This window comes from Epinephelus fuscoguttatus, linkage group LG20, assembly GCF_011397635.1.
Source record: "Epinephelus fuscoguttatus linkage group LG20, E.fuscoguttatus.final_Chr_v1".
Classification (NCBI taxonomy): domain Eukaryota; kingdom Metazoa; phylum Chordata; class Actinopteri; order Perciformes; family Serranidae; genus Epinephelus; species Epinephelus fuscoguttatus.
This window is the reverse complement of record NC_064771.1, coordinates 37,067,187-37,083,391: the sequence shown is the minus strand read 5'-3', so window position 1 is coordinate 37,083,391 and position 16,205 is coordinate 37,067,187. Positions and strand designations below refer to the sequence as shown.

Sequence of the window (16,205 nt, the reverse complement as noted above, 5' to 3'; positions counted from 1 at the left end):
TGATGGCAAAAACAAAGTACATCTGAACCCAAATCCATATACTAAAAAAATAATGTGCAATAACCCTCACCACCCCCACTTACTATGTGCAATAATGATGCTACCCATGTGTGTATGGTTACACTGTGAATTCTTGCTGCTAAGTATACTGTAATGTATAATGTGCAATTTGTCTTAATCCCAATTTTTAAATTTGTATATTTTTATAACTATTTATTATGCTTCTCTCTCTCTCTCTCTCTCTCTCTCTCTTGCTCTCTCGTTTTTATATTCTGAACTTGACTTGGGAAGCCCTGCACAAGAATTCCTATGTGCTTAGACTGTCTGGTTTGTGCACAAAAGGTGAATAAAATCTTTGACTTGACTTTTGACTTGAGCTACGCCTTCAGTGTCTCAACAGTCCGGGGTTGATGTTGTCGTATTTTGCGCTTCATCATGTTCCACTCATGTTCAGTGGGAGACAGGTGTGGACTGCAGGCAGGTCAGTCTGGTACCTGCACTCTGTCACCACGAAGCCACGCTGTTGAAACATGTGCACAATGTGTCTCACTGGCTCGCTGGAATAAGCAGGGACGTCCCTGAAAAAGACGTCGTCTGGATGGCAGCATATGTTGCCCCAAAACCTGTATGTCACTTTCAGCATTCATGGAGCCTTCACAGATGTGAAGATACCCATGATGCACCTCCACTCCATCACAGATGCTGGCTGGATGGTCCCGGAGCACACGATGTCCATGATGGACTGGTCACACCACTTTGGGTCAGGTACTGAGCGTTTCCAGGATGCTCCTTAATACCCAATCATGATACCTTAATCTGTTACCAATTCACCTGTTTACCTGTTGAATGCTCCAAACAGGTGTTTTTAGACCATTCCTCAACTTTCCCATTCTCTTGTTGAATGAAAAATGAATTCAACAAGTAAATAAACCATGACAGAAATGAAAGGATGGGAGTGATGTGACATTATGTGCTGTTTAAAGTGTGATTTCTTCATACAGGGACAAAATATCCACCTGATGAAACCCACAGTGTTCACCTCCTCTGACCTTACAGGCGCAGTGTTACTGTTTCAACACACACAAAAGCGTCGCGCTGCGGGGCGTCAACCGGATTTCTATTGCACACTCCAGTCCGCTAGGCTGGGAAGCACGTCGACGCACGTCGAGCTGCTGCCGGTGTGTTTTGGCCTTTACTGTTTCAACACATCATAAATGTTTCCACAGAAATGTTGACAAATCCACTTGGATCAGCCAAAACATTCAAACCATCTTTGATTATGTTGTTCCAGTGCATTGTTCTGCTGGGAAACCTTTGGTTCCACCTGACATGTTCCACCCACTCAAACACCGTTGCAGACCAAGTTCCCATGATCATCTGCTGGGAGCAAAAACTTGAATTGTTTCCAGTGTTTTATAATTTCTCAGTAACGGATAAGCCAGGGACCTGCCCAGAGACTTGGACATGTTCACCTTCTCTGATCTGACAGATGCAGTGGTGACCGTTTAAAGCAGAAGTTTATCCACAGAATTGAAGACACACCTGCTGTAATTATGAAGGCGTTCCTATGATCATGCCATGTCTGTAGAACAAACACTTGAATGGTTTCCAGCATTTTAACAGTTTCTGAAGAACTGCTGAAACAAACAGATCTTTCCACCTTGATCACACACACACACACACACACACACACACACACACACACACACACACACACAAGAGCAGCAGTTCATCTCCTTCTTACAGCTCACAGTATTCTTTTTTGATTTACTCCTCTACATCATATTTGTTTGTTTGTTTGTTTTCACACACAAACATAAAACATGTTTATAGGTAAACACATATGAGATGCGTATACTCATAAACGTACATACTGTACATATAGTTTTGTATTTTGCTCACCAGTGTATTGACCTATTTTGCTGTGTTGACTAATGTTACATGTGTTATCACTTTTCATTCACTGCATTTGAATTGTTTTTGTGTTTGGGCAACACATGTTAATGTCCTACCAATAAAGCCTGTTAAACTGACTTCAGCTGAGAGGGAGAGAAGCATCCTGAATGAACTTCAGCTGAGCTTCATTTGTATTTGATAACATGAGTTTCTGAGACGTCATCAACAACACCAATAATTACCTGACCAACCCTGCCCTTATGGAGGTATATTTGTGTCTTTTTGTTGCAATCATATAAAACTGTTTTGAGAGCATAATTCTTGAACTGCAACCAGAAATCAAGTTTGTAAGTAAAAACGTGATCATTTTGCTTATAAATCAGTCCCCTTTGCTTGCGAGTTAACAAATGATGATTTTGCTGGTCTTCAGTAGCTTTACTCTAGGTGTAACTGCCAACTGAAGAACGCAGCACAAACCAACCGTATATATACCCAGATTTGCTCTTGTGCCTTTTGTCAAATCAGTTCTGCTTTAACAGAGCTGCCAACTCTCACGCATCGACCATGAGATTCACACAACTGACACTTTTCACACGCCCTCAGGCCACTTGTCCATTTTCTCACGCAGTGAAAACTAAATTCATAACTGATAATGTTGTGGCGTGAAAGGAGGATACTGACAGTGCACGGACAGACAAGACAGAGCAGCAAAATGTAGCAGCAGCACCGTGTTATTCAGGTCAATCAATCAATCAATCAATCAATCAATTTTATTTATAATGCCCAATATCACAAATCACAGTTTGCCTCACAGGGCTTTACAGCATACAACATCCCTCTGTCCTTTGGACCCTCACAGCGGATAAGGAAAAACTCCCCCAAAAAACCCTTTAACGGGGAAAAAAAGGTAGAAACCTCAGGAAGAGCAACTGAGGAGGGATCCCTCTTCCAGGACGGACAGACGTGGAAAGCAAGAAATATACAAATATCTATTATCTTGTAATTTATTCCCATGCGTGCTGCTCCGAGTAATCTCAGTCAGCGTCTCTTCCTCTCCTCTCATGCCGTGTGCACACAGGCAGGACCGAGTGAGTTACTATGGTTACGGGAATGCTCTGTGTTTCTGTCGCTTTCTCACGATTCCCAATAATGGGTTTTTAGGTTGGCATGCCTATGTGTAGCAGTAGCCAGCAGGTACAGTGCTGTGCGTAAAACCTCACTCCCCGACACATTAAGATGCGCACTAGCGACAGACACTCGGGGCCATGGATTTTACTCTGGATTATGTATGTATGTAACTACCTCAATGCTGAAATCTAATAATATAATTTTACATTTTTGGTTAACATTATACATGGTTGCTCTTGTCTTAATCCAAGAGGTTGGGTGGTGTAGAAATGCAGGAAATTTGTTTTAAGTTACATGTTTTTTGAACAAATCTCACTCCAAACTGAAGTCAAAAGTTGGCAGCCCTGGCTTTAAATTGAATGGGGGGTATCTGTACGGTATCTGTAAAGATACAAAATCGATATCATATGCATAAAATAATGTCACAATTGAGTGGGCAGATACTCATAAATACCCTATATGTCACACTAACTTTTTTTGTGAGCGTGCTATCTGCTCTCTTTGGATGGCATATCCTCCGTTGGCAGGCCTGTCGCTGCTTTCGTGGTAGTGTCGTTCAGGCGCCTCTGCTGTTGAATTAGGTCGCGCTATTTTTGTGGGTCGGGTTTGTTTTTATTTTCTGCACTTCCCTATTCCAGTATTGACTCTGACTTCTGATTGGTTAAAATGGCCTTTCCATTAGAAGTTACATCGCCACCTACTGCTTTGGCATGTGTGTTACATCACTTGGGAGCAGGTTTTGCGGTTTCGTGTGGATATCATATTTTTATATCACACCACTTGTGTGGACGAATTTTTTTTGGAAACTGGAGCCCGTCACAGCTCCCGCACTGAATTCCCTGTGAAGTACAGAACTCCCATGTTGCTTTGCAAGCGTACTAGGCTGATGAGTAGAATTTAAGAAACAGGCTAAATGACATGGTGTTGCACACTCTTGTACAGAAGGTGGCGGTATGCACCTTTAAATTGTTTGCAATCCGCCAACCAAGAGAAGAAGAAAATAAAATGCGTTGCAAGCTGTCATTCCAATCGAGGCTGGCCAATAGAGACGTGTCTTACAGCTTTCAGTTTAGGCCCCGCCCACCAGGTTCAACTTTTTACTTGCAAACTTTTTGACTTGCAAATGGAAAAAAATGACTCGCAAACAAAACTTTAGGATTTGCATTTTTTTTTTAAAGAAGCAACAGACAGCATTTTTGCCTATATTTATCATGATGAATATAATGTGGGTTGCACAGGGTAGTATACACGGTAAAATCAGACTATCAGCGTTTACATAGGTTACTTAGTGGCTTTGCAATCTTTGCAATAAGCTTCTGCCACCGGTGACGAATTTTCACAGAAAAAATCTTCTTTACGGCAGGAAACGCGTCATGTATTGCCAAACTGGTCGGTCAGCCAATCAGGGACTGGAGCGGGTCCTTATGAGGAGTTGGGCATGAGATAGTTGAGTCACGAGCACAATGGCAGACGGACAAAGTTTGGAGACAAGTGAAAAATGGCCTAGCAAAAGAAAAGGAGCTCCTCTGTGTGAGGAGGCAAAGAAGAGCAAAAAGGAGAGTGATAAAAGAAGAGGAAAAACAAGAGTAAACCTCAGTCAGGCGTTCAAGAGATGGAGGGAGCTCCGTGACCAAAGAGGCTTCAAAACCCATGTCCAGCTAGCTTTCTTTCTAATGGATCAGTAAGTAACACGGCTAAATGTTAGCTAGACCAGAGAGGACTGTACTGTACTGGCTGCTAGTTCATTCCTAGCTGGCCAGCATCGCAAATCGCCGCAACCAGGGAGCGGGTAGCGAGTGTTGGTCGGCTGACATCCTGGTTGCCATTCTACGGCAGCCCTCGGACAGTGATACCCCCCTCCCTTCCTTCTGTTCTCTTCTCACGGAGGCAGCTATCCACGGACATCGCCCAGCTAAGTTACGCCCAGCTAAGTGAACACTGGACTTTTCACTGCAACGGCCTTAGACTGAGGAGCATCAAAGTCAGTTAACGTGAGTCCACACAACTCTCCCAAGCTGGCCTGGAGAGCAGGGAGATCATGTCGGTCACTGGCCATAAATGTGAGGGCAGCCTTCGCAGCTACTGGGCACCCAGCCTCTCCGACCAGGAGAAGTAGAGTAAAATTCTCTCCTCTGCTCCCGTTTGTCTGGTGAACGCCTCTCCTCTGTCAATACACTCTGCCAGCAGTTTAATAATACTGATGCCAGTTGTAACATTTGAATCTTTTAGTAGTAAGCCATGTTCTAAGCGGGATAATGTATAGTGAGCCGGTGACAGTTGAAAAATAACTCTGCTGTGCGTCGGGGTTCCATTCCACTGTCGGGAGTTATTTTCCAACAGTCACTGGCTCACTATACATTATCCCTTACGTGTCTACTGTTGTTTGTACTGGTACTGTACATATTGGTATCATTTACTGTGAGTTGATGTACTCAGGGGCGTCGCCAGGAATTTTGGGCCCCATGAAAAAAAAATCACATTTGGCCCCCCTGCACAGCTGTTGTCACCACATCTCTAGGACCTAACTGACCCATTAAAAGCTTTACGTGACTCTAACTTTGAAGGCTTGCAACTGTCTTGGTTCTTGTAGTTCAATACTACCAGTACAATATTCACTGCTAGTGAGTTGTACATGCAACAGTCTGCATACAGTATGCAATTCACTATTTGATGCAAGATTAAAAACCGCCATAAAAATGTCCTAAGGGCCATCTTTTACAGTCTATATGTAATTTTTATTGTAAAATCCCAAAATGGAAAATTCCCAGCATCCAGTACAAACAGCTGTAGGCTGTTTTTGTTTCATGATAATCATTAGGCCTATGTGGAAAATTAATTTGTTTGAATTTCTGTCATTAAAAATGATTTCGTTTTCTTTTTTGTAATGGTAAAAAAAAGAGCAAGAGAGAGAGAAATTCCCACAGACTCCTTGCAATGATGCTAACTGGCATGTCATTCAACACAATGTTGCTCACCTTCTTCATTGGGACGGGGAGGGGTAAAGTTATGGGGAGACAGGGCTGCTGCTTATGACTCATCTGTTGTTGAGTCTGGTAAAAGGGACAGGGACAACTGATTTAATATGAATATCTTGCTAAACATTTACCTGCACTGATTAAATGTAGGTTAAAAAGGAGTGAAGTGTAGTCTGTAGCTATAACTTATTTCACTGTGGACATGCAGCTAGCAGGTTAATCTCTACCACTCACAGACTATAGGCTACCCACCTTTCTTGGAGAAAAACTGGGTCACATATTGACACCCTTTCTTTTGCCTCTCCTCTCTCTCCCTTCTCTCTTTCCTTCCCATGATGATGGTTTAATAATTTGATATTAATTTCTACCTATGAATCGTCCTAACTTGGCACCACTGGATGTACTGGTACTGTGCATTCTGCTATAATTATTCGCATTACTATTTGTTTTTTCTTCAGATAAATCTGATAATTGTTGCTCGGTTTCTTTTCTCATTTATTTAGCAGAGTGTCCACACACCTTCTCATTCTACATATACATAGAGGTATACTGGTGGCTTTACAGCCTATATTTTATTGATTATCTCCGATCCCCACGCTCAATTAGGTTGTTGCGACAGTGCGAGCAACTCTGCTGACGCTAGGTGGCGCCAAGCTAAAAAAAACCAAATGCTATCTGTTGCCTCTTTAGCAAGATAGTTAGAGTGGAAATTGTAGTATGAATATACAACCCTTTATATGGACCCTTCCCTGGTACAACCTCTGGAACACCAGATTCTCTCCACAAGTCAGTAGGTGGAAAAGTAAAAGGTGAAAAGAAAACAGTAAACGTGAAGAGAAGTAGTATTTTAAATTTTTTGTATACCACAGAGTGTGGCAGTTTCCCCTGCCACTGGTAACACACCACACCATCACTCATTCCACATGCCACATGTTAGCCAGGTAGCATGCTACTGATAGTTTGGTGAGTGCACACACTGAGCTACATTTAACATCACAGTGAGTTTCCAGTGCTATTTTTCCCCATAAAGTTTTACAGAAACACACACACACACACACACACACACATACACACACACACACACACACACACACACACACACACACACACAGTTATGGTTTTGAGTTCTTTATTATTTATTGAAAGATTGTAGATCATAAGTTTGTTTGTAGTAATTGTTTCTCTTTTCTGACCACAGTGCTTCCTGGTGCTGGGCAGTGACAAAGGACCCAAGCATTGTTTCTTTTATAGTGCCTGAGTAAAAGTAGGGACCATGCTCAGTCCATCTTACTGCTCCATACCAACTGGTGGGAGTGTTAAATGGGGTTGTAAATTCACTCCTAGCTTGAGTATTATGTGAATGCTTTGACTCCCTTAATGTGTGGTAAATTAATATAAACAGACTTTGTAATGGTTTCCAATATGGAAAATAATCTGTGTGGTTGAACTGATTACGTAATTGATCCCAATTAAAGATGGTATGGTCCAGTGCGATGGGCTTAGCCTTGAAATGGAGGGGATCTACACTGCCTAGGCAGTCAGAGAAGGGCTGTGGTGCTGTTCAGAGGTAATGGTGTTTCTGGCCAGTGTATTGTAAATATTTTTCTGTTGTATTTTTGCTTCATTATTTACTCACATTTCCCTGAACTGTCTCTTAAGGACAATAAAACACTTCATTTTTTTTGCATCATATGGACTTTGTCTTGCTACTATTTTTTACATTTTGAGGTTAAACTACATCTTTTTCAGTCTGCCTTCGACACACTACCCTCACTCTAGGTCAGAGTGTGACACAGAGCAAGAATGTAAGCCAACCTGAAAAACAGCCATAAATCACCCATGCTACAAGAGTCCAGAATAAGTGGAAGAAATATACAAGAAACTGCCAAAGCAAGTGAAATGTACATTTACAGTGTCATACACTAAGTCAGCGGACACTGGGTGCATCTGCCCAAGGGGTCATAATTCACCTCAGTTTCCCTGACTCTGCTCAAGACACTGCTCTAAGCACCACCAGGTGTTTTACACACGTGTGACACTGCCTTGCATTTATAAATAAACAGCTGGCATTTATAATTGCCACAAGGCGTCTTAATCGCCATCAGGGCTGCATTCAAAAATAATAAAACTAGAAAGGTTTTGAAAGCAGAGAAGTATTAAATTTAGAACTTGAAGAAGAACGACAGGTCTGTCCCTCAGCAGCTACATATCTTTCCCCATCTGACTGCATCCTCAGCTTGTATCAGAAATATGCCTGTTTTAAAATAACGATACCTTGAATTATAATGCTAGTCATCAAGTCTGAGAATGTGTTACTGATTTACCTCTTTCATATCATATAAAATGAATGCCTAAAGTTATTCATCTGACTACTTTATATGACTGATATTACTGAGGTCTGCTGCTAAATTTGTGTTTCACTCAGTAGAACTGCGATTTAATAAGTCAGCACTTAAAAAATGTAAACTGAATCTTTAAGGCAGACAAACAGATGATTAGCTGGGAAACATCATGTTTATTCACTTTACATGGAGCTAAAATTAATACAGAGCTAAGTGAAATGTTTGCCGAATGTGTTAGTGTCAGTTTATGGGTTGTAAGACATCATAAACCATCTTTTAGAAGGAGAAGTTTGTTAACTGTAAGCTCGCTCGGGCTCTGTTAAATTAATGTAGCAGGGCGAGTGAATGGCTAACATAGGAAAACAGCACTTTGAGATGGCTGTCAGAGATGGCAGAGGTCTGATCACATTATCCAGTATGAGGTGTAACAGGTGGTGTGTTTCACATGTTTAATTTCCCAATCACTCTACAAAAGAGGATTAGCATACCGTAAATTAATCAACAGGGGGCACCATCGGTTCCAAACTGTTCCAAATCCCTGACCTTGGAAAAATCTGACCATAAATCAATGACAGTTTGTCCAAACATCACTAAACTAGGTGAATATTTTCAATTCAGCCATTGATGCATGTCCCCACAATTTTTCTGCCACTGACCAAAAGGGGGCGACAGAATTGCCAGAGAAGATTGGGACCAGCAGAGATTTGGACGTTAATGAATGATTATCTGTCTGATGTAATACACTTTGAAAGGTCTTGATCCTTTTTCATGATTTTTGATTGATTTGATTGATTGTTTCTGATGATTTTGGTTTTACAAACTGTAACAAACTGTGAAAAGTGCATGAGCTGTTCTCTAAAAGGACGTTTGACCTGCTGTCATTTTATTAACAATGAAATTAAAGCTACAAGAACGTCTGACAAAAGTTTGTCCTGTGTGGCATCTGATCCCATGGGAAACATGCATAATGTGTGAAGAACACAACATTGTGTGTTCAGAAGATGCCGTTGACTCAGCTGGTGTTGAGATAACATGAACAAAAAGCACTTAGTGAGAATCAGTGCTAACATTAGCAAGGTGGGCTAACTAGCGTCAATGTTCAGAGTGGAACACAGTGTCCTTATGATACTGTGAAGACGGAATAATGTTCTCTAAAGGTTCATGTTCTCTTGTTGTGTTCTTTGCATTAAAGATGCTGATGTGTCAGAAATGATGAAGCTTACAACCTTTGGTAAAGTCACCTTTTGTAATCTGCAGGAAAACACAAAGTAGCACACAGTGGTGAAGTCAGGTCTCCACTTTATTGAACATTCTGCTTCAGAAGACAGTGAACATATCCAACAGGTGTTGCAGTGTTACAGGAATCTGACATCACATCAGAAATGTTTGCAACTAAATGATGTTAACAGAGACTCTCTCCAACAAAACAAGATCTGCAATTTTTACACATGAGCTATGAGATTATATTTCAAGAGACAAAGCAACTGAGTATCAATAAAGGCTCTATCTATGTGCCAAGAGTTAGATTATAAAGTTACAACAAAAAATATCTGTGACCTACCAAGCAACTAAAGTTTAAACTGATTGTGAAGCTGTGAAGCAACAAAACAGTCTAAGAAGAAGGCTGTGCATTGAGTCAACATGAACTAACACGTGACAAATCAGATTTCTACAGCTTTAAAAACATCAGCAATGTACTTATCATCTAACAAAATGGAGTTAACAGCAACTCTCTCATCAAACAGTAAAGTCTTAAACCGAACCTGAGGTCAGGGTTAAAGTAAAGACTCAGAAAAACACAAACCAGAAAAGATAACCCTTTAAATATTAGGCATTAAGAAGAAAAGGAACAAATCCTAAATCAAAGAACAGGTGTGTTATCTACCTTATGTCCCAACATAATCAACATGATAAATTCAACAAAACAAGTCAATCATTTTCCTTTTACATGAGCTGTGAGTTTCTACGTCAACATATTTGTGTTCACAAAGTAACTGTGATTCAATATAAGCTCTGTATCTTTAAGTATCAGGAATTACAATAGAAATGAAAACAATTAAAACATATTGTGTGATGTACCAAGCAAAACTGAAAGTGAAGCACGGAGCTGTTTGAGAAGAAGGCTGTGCATCCAATCAACATGAACTGAAAAATAGAAAATGACGTTTAAAGTCACTTTATGACATCATCGATTTTCCTGGTCCCTCTGGGTTTGAATGCATTTTTTTGATTTTTGAGGGATGTACAGGCTAAAATAGGATGTTAGGTTGCTTCTTAAACTTTGAATATGAACCTGTGTCCCTACTGACAGACCAGCAATCTAACAAGTGTTTGTCATGGCTTCTACTGAACTGGACTCAGGTACGCAAAGTTGCAGTGGTATTTAACCCAGAAGCCTGGGTAAACAGGCTCAGTGAATTTGGTGTGGAAGGTGTAGAGGTGACGCAGAGTGTTAGATGAGACTCTGTAGTAGGACAGAGTGCCAGCAGGCCAGTCCAGATACACCCCGACTTTGTCGCAGCCATCAGAGGGAAAAGCAGTGTCCCACTGCCAACCATTATGATGTGCCGACAGAGTGTGAAGAGATGAACCGCGGTACTGGCCAAAAGACCACGACATGGTATCATTTCCAAACTCACTGTCTGAACTTTTCGCTTTTCTTTCAATTCCCTTGTATGCAACAGCAACATAAACAGATTCTACAGAGCCAGTACTCCACTCTACCTCCCAGTAATGGCGGCCAGTTAAGCTCTCTTTACACAACACCTGAGTATGTTTATCAAACCTCTCTGGGTGATCAGGGTATGACTGCAGTTCTAAGCTTGTTGCCTTCTTGTCTCCCTCAGACAGAGTCAGGTAGCCGTTTACAGTGTTTGGGTCCAGGGTGAGATCAGTGGCATCTGAAGGAGAGACCAAATTAAATTTAGTCATCCTGAAGGTCAAACAGGTTTCTGGAAGACAGTTATTAGTACAGCATATTTAAGGCCTTAAAATAAAAGCATGAAAAAAAGACTTACACTCAATCAAATCTTCTCTGTCAGTGATGGCCTCCACATCAATGGGTTCAGACTTTGTATAGTCTTCACTGACCAGATTGCCCTCCCTGTAATGATAGAAGGTTGCCCCTTTGTATTTCTCATTTGCTATGGCTGCTATGAGAATACGCAACCTGTTGTTGTTCTTCTGTGCTTTGGCAAAGTCACGGAAAGCTTTGGCTTTGTTTCTCATGTTGCTGAAAATCTCCTCTGAGAAGTACCATGACTCTTCAGTGGTACTTCCTGATGTAGGTAACTTTAAGTAGGTGGCCATCTGATCCAGGTAGGGATCACCTCTTTTCATGGAGGTGAAAACAAAGCACAGAGCATTCTGTACATCTGGAGCAAGAACCTCTCTGTCCAGCTCTGACTGATTTGGGACAATCTTTATTCCCTCCATGGTATCTACACAGGATCTGATGATGTTGATTTCTCTCTCTTTGTCATCCAGCCACTTGCTCAGTTTTTCATGACTGAATGGCGACTTGTCTCGGTCTTCAAAGAGTTCTTCTACTGAGCTCTCATCTGCTTCACCATCACGGATGGAGGGAAGTTTCTTCGCCAAACTCTGTCGGAGGTTAGTTGCAAAGTGACTGCACAATTTTTGGAACTGGCTTAATTCTTCTCGAATGACTGGGAAATTTTCTACCACTCTGTCTTCCAGAGAATCATTGCATCTGATTCCTGTTTTGCTTAAATCTTCCAGAGCATCCTGCACACTCCACACTAGTGCGCTGCTGATCTCTCTTGACAACTCAGCAGCTTCAGTGTCCAGATTCGTCAGTGGCATCAGCCAGACCTTCAGTGGAACAGCATTCTCTCCTTTTTCTCCCAGTAGCTGTGGAAGTTGAGCGTAGACCTTCACCGCGTCTTCAAATGTCGCAGGGTTGCTTTCAAGAATGAAGTCTCCGAAGAATTTGCAGGACAATTTGTTGGTCAGGTCTTTTTCTTCATCACTCAGCTTTATTTCAGCTTGTCTCTCAATACTAAGTGAGGGGATCTTCTTTATCACAGCCTGCATGCTGCCCTGGACGTTCTGAACCTTGCTGGCTTCTAACTTCTCACTGTCAAACACAAAGAAAGCATTTGCCCCGTACTGGATCCCGGTTACCACATGTGTTGCGCCGCTCTTCTTAATGACATCTAGTTGTCTGGTGTCCATGGTCATGATGTTAATCAATGACAACTCTTTGAAGTTGGTGGTGGCTTTGTACTGACACGTCACTCTGCTCTGATTCTTGAATTTCTTCTCATCATTCAGATACTTGGCAGATCCTCCGACTTCAATCAGTCCACTGCAGAAACTGAGCTTCAGAGAAGCGCTAACATCCAGCAGAGAGGACTTTTCGTCAGTGGAGTCAGATGCAGAAATATTAAATGCACTGCTACGGTTGGAATTTTCAGCTGTATTGTCTTGTAGAGTTTTCTCATCCCACACTGTCAGACCTGTAGAAAGTGGAAAATATCAGTCACCCATTAAAATCAGAAAAATACTTTCCCTCCACATACATACATTTTAAAGGAATACTTCACCCACAAAATGAACATTTGTAAATCACTTAGTTGTGCTGTGTTTCTCACAAGCCTCCACAGAAAACAGCAAACATATTGATTTGTTGATTGATTGAGGGAACATATGTAACATCAACTAAACTAATATCAAAACATCCATTTACAAACTGTCACAACCCGTGCAGAATAATCCCAACCTCACTTATCCAGTCGTGTGCTCAGGACTGGATAAACACTACAAAGAAAACAGCTTTTGTTCAACATTGATCCAAATTAACTAATAAATCACTACGTTCACTGTTTTCGATGGAGGCATGTGAAAAAAACGAGGTTTTCTTCATGAATTCAAGGTCACACAGTGTGACTAACTGATTTACAAATGATTGTTGTGTAGTGTAAGTATTCCCTTAAAGTATGTAAAATAAATACTCTCCTATGATTAATATTTTGTCGAACATTTCTCCAATAAAAACTGCAAAAAAAAAAAAACTCTGAAAAGGGGGGCTCTATTTCCTCTTCCTTATTGAGAAATTCTGGATCTGGCCTCCGCCCTGCCCACCACTGCTGCTTGCAGTCGGTTGACTGGTCAATGAGTTTCTTGAGAAATGTTTTGGCAAATACCCATGATGCCATCCAGCCAGAAGGGGGCGCTATAATAAAAGCTGAAATTTTTCATTTTGCAATGGCCACGCCCCTCACAACCTACACAGACGACTCAATTTTTTTTATTTATTGCAAGATGATATATGAACTGATACCACATGAATATCCTGTCTTCCAACGATCAACTGATAAATGGAACTACAACCATCTCCCAATTCTTTTTATATTGAGTACGAATGTTAAAGAGGTTAACATTATGTTTGTGCTTCATGAAATGATTTCAAAGTTCCTGTAAGCAGAGCTGTGACAGGTAAATATATAGTCTAAGTCAAGACTGACCTGGGATCAGTGCATCTCTGCAAGCATCATAGAGCATTCCTAGGCCAAAGGGTCGACCCAGAGAAGCAACTGTCATGTCTGAGGCCATTTCTCCAACCTGTAGGGAAAAGTAACCACACAGCACTCAGTACTTAATTTACACCCTTCTGTCATATGTGATGAGAGTTTATAACACGGAGTCAACTGTCCTCCAGAGAGGACGACAAAGATCAGAGACAGAAAGAATGACAGTCTTAGAAATGCAGTATTTCTCTGTAGACACCAGTCTGATGCTGATAGTTTTACAGAGTTCATTCATTCATTCATTTTCTGTAACCGCTTAGCCTATCCCAGCAAACGCTGGGTGAGAGGCAGGGTTCACCCTGGACAGGTCACCAGACTATCACAGGGCTGACACATAGAGACAGACAACCATTCACACCTCTTTTTTAACCCGCTTATCTCTCTCTCTGGTTTCTCTTCTGATCAGCGCACGTCTATTTCTGTTTGGATGCCGTGGCAGCAGTGCAGTAGTGTATAAGACAGAATCAGTGCAAATATTAGCGGCAGTAACAGCAGAATAGTGAGTGAACATTCAGCCTGTGCAGGTTTTGGCATCAGAACAATGGAGAACATATTGGCACAGTAACAGAATAGTGAACATAATTACTCTGCAATAGGTATTTATAAGTTTCCCAGTTCCTATTCCCAGTGATTACCAAAAACCCATTTAACTAATTTGGTAACTGCAACACAAGCATGCTCATGTTATGAGAGAGGGGGAGAGAAAGAGGGTGGGAGGAAGAGAGGGGAAGAGAAAGAAGGTGGGAGGAAGAGGGGGAGAGAGAAAGAGGGTGGGAAGAAGAGGGGGAGAGAAAGAGAATGGAAGGAAGAGAGGGGGAGAGAAAGAGAATGGGAGGGAGAGAGGGGGAGAGAAAAGGGGTGGGAGGAAGGGGGAGGAGAGGGTGGGAGGAAGAGAGGGGGAGAGAAAGAGGATGGGAGGGAGAGGGGGAGAGAAAGAGGGTGAGAGGGAGAGAGGGGGAGAGAAAGAGGATGGGAGGGAGAGAGGGGGAGAGAAAGAAGGTGGGAGGAAGAGGGGGAGAGAGAAAGAGGGTGGGAAGAAGAGGGGAAGAGAAAGAGAATGGGAGGAAGAGAGGGGAAGAGAAAGAAGGTGGGAGGAAGAGGGGGAGAGAGAAAGAGGGTGGGAAGAAGAGGGGGAGAGAAAGAGAATGGGAGGGAGAGAGGGGAAGAGAAAGAAGGTGGGAGGAAGAGGGGGAGAGAGAAAGAGGGTGGGAAGAAGAGGGGGAGAGAAAGAGAATGGAAGGAAGAGAGGGGGAGAGAAAGAGAATGGGAGGGAGAGAGGGGGAGAGAAAAGGGGTGGGAGGAAGGGGGAGGAGAGGGTGGGAGGAAGAGAGGGGGAGAGAAAGAGAATGGAAGGAAGAGAGGGGGAGAGAAAGGCCCTGTCCCCCCTCCTCTCTTGGTAGAAACAGCACCCCCTGTGGCACCCAATGCAACCCCTCCCAGAAGAAGTTTACTACTTTTTCTTGGATCTGGGATAAAAGACCTGATGGGAGATCCAAACAGGCCAAACGGTGCCACAACAATGAAGCTTCTAAAAGACATTTGAGGGAGCAACCATTTCCATGCATTCAGCTTCCCCTCTACTTTTCCTATGATGCCCTCCCAGTTTCTTTTGATGATTATTTCATTACCCAGGAAAACATCAAGGTACTTGAGACCATCTTTTTTCCAGGACAGACTTTGCGGAATAACAGGGAGGCCGTTATGCCATCCACCAACAGCAAGGGCTTCGCTTTTACTCCAGTTGACCCTCGCTGCGGACAAAGTTTTAAAAGAGTCAGTCAAATTAACTAAAATATCAACATCTTTTTGATTTTTTACCAGGACGATGACATCATCTGCATAAGCAGATAAAATAATGTTTTTGTTAAAACCAGGTAAAATCAGGCCATCGATGCTTGTGCGTATTTTACAGAGGAGGGGTTCCAGGGTGAATGCATAGAGCATCCCAGACAGAGCACAGCCCTGCCAAATGCCTCTATGCACTCTGAAAGGAGCACACAGACTGCCATTGAACTTCAGCATACTCTCAATGTCACTGTACAACACCCGGATCTTGGCAATAAAACCAGTGCCACACCCAAACCTCTCCATGATTTTCCAGAGGAAGCAGTGTTCGACACGGTCAAATGCCTTTTCCTGGTCCAGCGAAATGAGACCAGTATTTATACCCAGTGAGCTGCAGACCTCCAAAACATCTCGAATTAGGTAGACATTGTCTACCATAGACCTGCCAGGCACACAATAGGTCTGGTCCCGGTGGATGACCTGCTCCATAGCTTCCCTCTGCCTGTTAGCTAGAACCTTAGACAGAA

At 42.2% G+C, this 16,205-nt stretch overlaps 2 protein-coding genes across 4 annotated transcripts in view; both read right to left on the bottom strand.

Annotated features, from left to right (window-relative positions):
• LOC125880641 (neoverrucotoxin subunit alpha-like) overlaps positions 1–16,205 on the bottom strand; it is a 65,837-nt gene that overhangs the window by 12,092 nt on the left and 37,540 nt on the right. The window contains exons 2-3 of one of the 3 annotated variants that reach the window (XM_049563286.1): positions 13,831–13,927; positions 11,511–12,822 (exon numbers count right to left, since the gene is read on the bottom strand). The exons of the other annotated variants lie outside the window; for them this stretch is intronic. Of the exons in view, the coding sequence (XP_049419243.1) occupies positions 11,511–12,822; positions 13,831–13,918 (1,400 nt within the window). The 5' untranslated portion in view covers positions 13,919–13,927. The remainder of the gene's footprint in view (positions 1–11,510; positions 12,823–13,830; positions 13,928–16,205) is intronic. 3 annotated transcript variants of the gene reach the window in all.
• The window catches only part of LOC125880644 (stonustoxin subunit beta-like), a 242,658-nt gene that overhangs the window by 215,037 nt on the left and 11,416 nt on the right, over positions 1–16,205 (bottom strand). The window lies entirely within an intron of this gene.